At 46.6% G+C, this 6,995-nt stretch overlaps 1 protein-coding gene across 1 annotated transcript in view; it reads right to left on the bottom strand.

Moving 5' to 3' along the window:
- The window catches only part of PBX1 (pre-B-cell leukemia homeobox 1), a 134,752-nt gene that overhangs the window by 123,246 nt on the left and 4,511 nt on the right, over nucleotides 1–6,995 (bottom strand). The window contains exon 3 of the mRNA XM_009320718.1: nucleotides 6,182–6,255. Within this exon, the coding sequence (XP_009318993.1) occupies nucleotides 6,182–6,255 (74 nt within the window). The remainder of the gene's footprint in view (nucleotides 1–6,181; nucleotides 6,256–6,995) is intronic.

A 6,995-nucleotide genomic window follows, 5' to 3' on the forward strand; every position in this document is an offset into this window, starting at 1 on the left:
CCCCCCCCCCCCGCCAAAATCCCCAGCTCTGATTCAGCAGAAGCACCAACAGCAGCATAGCCGAGCGTATCTCATTGCAAACGAAACCATTTACGTTTAAACCACCTCCCTACTCCCCTAAAGAGTTGCTGCATGCAGTAATTTCCTTGTGACGGGGGGGGGGAAGCCATGATGAAATTGTCTCAGAGTTTCTTTGCGTTTTGTTTACAGCCACTGCCCTCAAACCCAGGGCTGGCACGCAGCACACGAGCTTGCTAACAGGAATAAATCTAGCATTTGAGATCATTTAGAAAAGCTCTGCTCGCAGACAGTCAGTGCTCCGAGGGGGAAATCCCTTTGCAGGTCTCAAATAAGGGAACTTGAACCATTTTTCCCTGGAGAAATTTAGGCCTGAAAAATCTTCCGAGTTTCTCGTTTGGAGCTACAAGGCCTGATAACAAGATCTCTTTCTCTGGACTCACCCACAACACTCCGACTGCTGCCAAGACTATGTGGAGGCGAGGGGAGATAGAGCAGAGAGACACCTGTGGCAGTGGGGAAGACACCTAACATGTTCACGTAAGAGGATGCTCTGGTTAGCCGTTATTTATGAACACACCAAGTTAATATAGATATTTTTTCAGCATGCATTAATTAAGCACAAAGAGGCAGCATGCAAAGAGCAGGCTGCAGGCACAGCACCTTCCCAGCACCCTCTTTCCCCAGATGCAAGCACCCAACAGCCACCACTACCCAAAACCTGCTACCAGGGGAGGCTGGTGCAAGCAAAAGCTGGGAGACTTGGGAACGTGGGATCTGAGGCAGGAAGACAAGCTCATCCATCCCCCAGGAGCAAACAGATGGGGCAGGGAGTGATGGGACCCAGCAGACCCCTCAAGAGCATCCTCCTGGTCTGCTGCAATCACAGCAAAGTTTACTCAACATCAGACACCCACAAAAAACAAGCCTTGAAACAAAACCAAACAGGTTTGCTCCCATACTTCCCAAATTGTGGGGAGTCCCTCAGGAGCAGTAACATCATGCCGGAGCCGGGCCTGGTTTCTCAGCTTTGCCGGCAGGGCCGAGGGGGAGGAGGTGGGAGGAAGAGCCCGCTGGCAGCCCTGTGCTTCCCACCTCCTCCCCTGGAGGATTGCAGGAGGCCAATTTTGATTAAACTAATTAAGCCTGCTCCATTCAAAGAGCTCCAACCACACGCTACCAGGGGAGAAGAAGAAAATATAAAATTAAAAAGGAAAAAGTCCCCCTGCAAGCACGCTCCTCCAAAGCTATCCATCCCCGGCAGATCCCTGATGGACAACGCCACACTGGAAGAGGAAAGCCCAGAAAAAGGACTTGCTGCAGTGACACAGGTCCAGTCCTGAAGACCCTGCTCCTTCCAGCCAGCAGGACCTACTGAGCCATGTCCCCCTTTCCATCAGGGTGACTCATTTCCATCCCCTCCCAGCCAGTCCCCAGAGGTGGCCGCTCCTCTTGCAGTAATACAGCCCTCCACCAAGCCAAGGTCTCCCAGATGCTGTCTTCCCTCCCAAACCACCCCTACCTTCCAGCCCCCTGCACATTCCCTTCCCTCCTTTCCCTTGAAGGCATCAGGTTTCTGGAAGCAATTTAATTGTGAGCTGCAAAGAGGCTTACTTGGGCAGTGCTGGCTGGCTGGAGGCCCTGCTCTCCCAAAATGTTTCGTTTGCCCCCAGGGCAGTCACACCAGGGACCTGGCAGACCCTGCCCCTATAGGGAGCCTGCCCAGCTGGGAAAGAGAAGCACCACTTTTGCCTTCAAAGCCTTTCAGCTGGAGGAAAAAAAAAATAATAAATATCAAAGCAAAGGCTTCCTCCCCTTTGAAGGGCAGGAGGGAGAGCAGCCAGGCGAGGGCCGGACCTGCCAAGAACAGAGCAGGGACCCCTATCCTCCAGGGCTGGAGCGTGAGCACTTTCATTATGAGCTTTTGCAGAGGCAGAATGAAGCCTTAGGTGCAAGCGTCGCATTGAAATTCAAATCGGGGTGTTTCTCGGTGGAAATGCAGGATAAGAAGGAGGGCAGGGTTTGAAACCCTAGAGAAGGGCTAGGGAGGAAGGAAAGCAAGCTGCCCCATCCTGCCCTGCAAAAAACTTCATCCGAGGGGCCTTGGGCTTGCCAGCATACCCTGCTTACAGCTCTGCCCCACACCCCAAAAACACTGGTGCTGCACACACTACACTGCACCTCTTCTCTCCGTGCCGCTCTTGGTGGGGCTTTTAGTTGTGGGGGGGGGGGGGGGGGAAGAGAAGGGAGGGAGGAAGAAATATATCGTAATTGCTATATTAAAGAGAAATAGCAGGCAAGAATAATAAGAGAGGTGTCAGAAGTGAAATACAGTAACAGACATTTAAAAAAAAAAAGACTACAGTTCTGTGATGGGGGTGTTAATTGAACACAGAGCTGGAGAGAACAAAGGGGTGTTAAGGAAGAAAAGAAGGGGAAAAAATCCTACCTCCTCCAAAGATCTGATTTGAGTTAAGTTTTGTGAAGATAATGCACAGGGAAAGGTAGCTAAGAGGCATCTTATATAGCTATTATGTTCTAAAATTAAAAAAAAACACCATTATTCAACAACAATTGCACAGCTAATCAGTGCTGTCTATAAATATTCCACTTTGTAAATTCCCCCCATCGGTGGTACGTACATTTTTCTTTTAACCCTGAATTCCTTCAACACAGAAGGGCAAGGAGGGTAAGAAAATAAAAATCGGGGGATTTCAAATACAAAGTCAGGGTCTTTTTAAGAAGTAGAATTTGCCCTGTGCCCTCACCTCCCCCAAAAGAGCAGAGAAAGTGAAACGATGGGAAAAGCTCTTAAGGAGGAGGAATCAGATTAAATGGTCATATATCCTGCGCTCAGCCTCTCCCCGCCAGTCCCCGCCAAACAAGATGGGAGTTGGGAAAGGTTCACAGCTGAAATAGATGCTGCTGCATTTTGACAGCAGATATTTTCCAGTTTGCCATCCAAGGACCCCACGTCTGCGTACGCCTTGCCTGATTCTTCTGCTTAGCTATTCTGCTCATGCAGAGAACAGCTTAAAAAAAAAAATAAATACCAAGAGAGGGGAAAAAAAAAAAAGGGGAAAAAAAAGGCCATAAAGACAGAGCCCCTACCCCTGCCTTCAAACTTTTTATAAATCAGCAATGCAATTTCCGATTTCAATCCCTATTGACAGAGGAATCAATTGTATTTAGGACAACAATGCCTGCTATTTCCATAATTATTATTCCAAAAAGCCAGCCAGCCATTTGAAGGCAGTCCTGCCCCTTCCCTCGCAACAAAGCGACCAACAGCAAGTGAAAACACACCAAATGAACGCCGCCGACAACTTATACATATATTTAAGCGGCAATTTTTTTCCCCCTACGTGCTCCTGCTCGGATCAAACCTCTCAACTTTTATTACTGTTAAACAGACATCACCCCAAAAGCAGCAATCTCCAGGTTGCAGACAAAAGACAACCCACCGAGTTTTTTTTTATTATTATTATTTTCAAAAGTGTTTATAAATGCTTTAAAATAACTGAAGAGCCCAAGTACAAAAGGGAACTCTTCGGCCAATACAGATGACCTCTTTTTCTAAGAACTTTATGGACACTTTGGGTTTCCTCAAGACAACGTTAACACTATGAAATATTAGCCATAATGTTGCGAGAGACAGTGGTAAAGTCTCCGTAAGGCTCTGGAGTCACTTAAATCAGGCAGCAGGGTAACCGAACGCACATTTCTGCACATCATAACGCCGGGGGGAAGATGTACACACGCACTTTCAAACACCCACCAGTGACCACAAACAATCACCAGGATTTCAAATGCGACACATGCAAAAATCTGGGAAGCAAAATGGAAAGTGGGAAGAAAGAAGTTGGCTCAACTTTCACGCCGCTGCCCACAAGGAAGGAGTAAGCAAACAGAAGCGGGCAGTACCCTCAGCCCCAGAAAAAAACAAGGCTAACTTCCTCCTAGCATTAGGCCCACAAAGCAGTAATTAAAAAAAAAATAAAAATAAAACAAAACCATCTGGCCATTTGCTTCCTTACAAAGTGTGACTTTTGGGGATGCAGATGGGGGAGAGGGGAGGAGGTCTTTGAATTTGCAAAGTAAAATAATTCACCGTAAACCTATCTGAGGGAAGATAAACAACACTCCAAAAGCCATCTCAATTCAACCTCTTCAGAGACCTCTGTACAGCCGCCCTGTAGCCAAGTAAACCAGGCAAAACAGCAACAAATAAAATTAAAAAAAAAAAAAAGACAGCCCCAGTCCACACCTGAATATCCTTTATTTCCAGCAGCGTGCTTCGCCCTATACCATCTCTCAATTTTCCTTAGCGGACAGGAATTATCCCACCCAGTCACTGTGGGTATGTACAGCTCCCCATCCCTCCCCAGCTTGCCGGGACCCCACGGCACCTCCGAGGATCCAGGAGGTCGCCCGGATTTCCCATCAGGTTTGGTCCTAGCGGATTCCCCATCCCCTAACTTTGTGACTGCACCGATGGCAAAGCCAAGCCAGGATTAATCCATTACCCTGCCAAAAAGTACGCCCGCACGGACACCATACGCAGTACCAAATACATGCAGAGAAAAGGCAGACAAACATTTTCTTTGGCTCACACAAAATAAATGGAGAAAGAGAGAGGAAGGAAAGGAACTTGGTGGCTCCTTTTTTTGGGTTGGCATACAGGGAAAGACTATAAAAGCACCCATAAAATTTATCTCTAAGCAGACTCCCTCACATTACGTCACATGAACTCTACGGAGGTTCCCGTACCAAACCCACTGCTTGATATTATGGCAACTCTATATGGAAGGACCTCTCGGTAAGGTCAGACCCGGCCACGCAGCCACAAGGACTTCAGAGAGCCGAATGCCATCGGTCGGTGCTTTGTCTGGGCTACACGCTGCACAAACAACGTTTAACAAAGGGCCCCCTTAGACATTTTATATATATTGCAAGAGTCAAGTAATCGTATTTTCAATCAGCTGCTCACGCTAGGAGGTTTTATATATATATTTAAGAAAGGAGAAAAAAAAAAAGACCCAGATTCAGGTTTCCAAAAGCTGTTCCCCTTTTATGTGTAACTATCAATGTATATCAACTGGGTGTGCAATCATATTTATTGTCACTTTCATTCATGTCATGCCCTTGCTTATATGGTTTAGATATGAATTATTGACTGTTACAGTCCTTGTTGTAAAAAGGGGGGGGGGAGAAGTCAAGTACTTTGCAGCGTGCTAAAACAAGGCAGCTGGATCGCCACAGAAAAGCCTGCCGATCACCTCTGGTCGGCTCAGAAAGCCAACAGCAGAGATTAAACACCACCACCCCACCACCACCACCCCCCCCGGTCAAACTTCCATCATTCTCCCCATTTTTTAATTTAAAAAAAAAGACATTCCAACAAATAAATAAATAAGTGGTGCATGTTGCTAAATGTCCTTCCCTGAGCATCTGTTGTTTAAGATCACCCTTGATTGATGACTGCTATTTTTTAATTGTTGCTTTTAAAATTTAAATGCCCCCCTGGGATGTGTTATAAGTGTGTTAGTACATGGTAGGAGGTCTGGAAAGTGGGAAACGGCAGAACCAACGCTCTCATGCCATTAGCTTCTTTAGAAGCCTGAGAACACCCCATGCCATAAAACAACAGTACCCTAAAGTAACTAACAATCTAATATATTGCTTTCACTAAAGGCAACTGACAACTCGCTCTTACGTGAGCTAGCCTGGATGATTGGCAGACAAGAGCATTTTAACCCTTTCTTCAAAACAAAGAAACCTTTATGTTTACCTGAATAGCAACAGTAGTAAAACTGCACAGTTTCATTTTGTTGGGGGTTTTTCCCCCCCACTCTGTACTTGGATTTTTTTTTTTTAAACAGTGCCATGTCTTAAAGAAGAAAATAAAGCAAGAGAGAAATTGCAAGGGTTTTGATTTTTTCTTCTCCCCAGAAAAAGCAATAAATAAAAAGAGGCTATACAATAGAAATTAAACCACGATATTTTCCCTTCCAGACACAAACCACATCATGCAAGTCCACTGCCAGAAGCATTAAATACCAGCGAGTTATTTCTCCCCACTTAAATACTGCAAAAAAGTGGAATAAAACCCTCAAAGAGCAGAAAGAAAAATAATACAGAACCAACAGCATTGATTTCCTACCTGTTTTTTCTTTGATTTCACACAAGACATTAAAGAGGGCTGGCTTCATCCTGTGGCAGTTTAAAGCATGTTTCCTGGAGAGAAAAGAAAAAAGGGGAGGGTGAGGTTAGGATGTCACCACAGGGAACAACTTTCCAAATTCACATCGGCTGGCGTGCATGCCAGAGGCTGGGGGGGGCACGGGGACACATTTGAGCCCCCTTGGCCCCGCCACTAGGACTTGAGCCACCTACCTAACATAGAAGAGATGAATTACACCAATTTAGGAATGGCTTGAAAATCGCCTTTGCCACCGAGTGTCTCCCACCGCCAGTGTGAGCCAAGCGATGTGCCGAGCCCAAGCCAGCAGCTTTTGGGAGCCAAGCTTGGTTCAACTGTCTTATTCAATACAGAGAGAGCACTGGGCTCTCTCTGACCCCCACCTCCGATATTAAACCCAGCCATGTGCTTTATTAGCCTCATCCTGCAAGGCAAAGGGGAAATAAAGCCCCCCTTGCCCCAGCGCTGGAAACATCCTCTGCTTGGAGCTGTCAATTCGGGGAATTTCAGCGCCCAACTTGGAGTGCAGAGACACACGCACACGTACGGAGAGAGAAACCCACTCCTCTGCCTCCATCCTACTTACATCCAGCTTATTTGCAGGTGTTAAAATTTAATTCTTTACAATTGGGACAGTAAACCCATTTAAAAACACAGCCGGCTGCTTCTGGGAAGGGGAGGGCATGCTATACAACGCCTTTCTTTTCAGCTGCCGTTATTTCAGAGCTGACTGTTCTCCTGAAGATTTTGAAGAAAGGAGGGGGGGGGGGGGGGG

The sequence above is a fragment of the Pygoscelis adeliae genome, unplaced genomic scaffold (genome assembly GCF_000699105.1).
Source record: "Pygoscelis adeliae isolate BGI_AS28 unplaced genomic scaffold, ASM69910v1 Scaffold402, whole genome shotgun sequence".
Lineage (NCBI taxonomy): Eukaryota > Metazoa > Chordata > Aves > Sphenisciformes > Spheniscidae > Pygoscelis > Pygoscelis adeliae.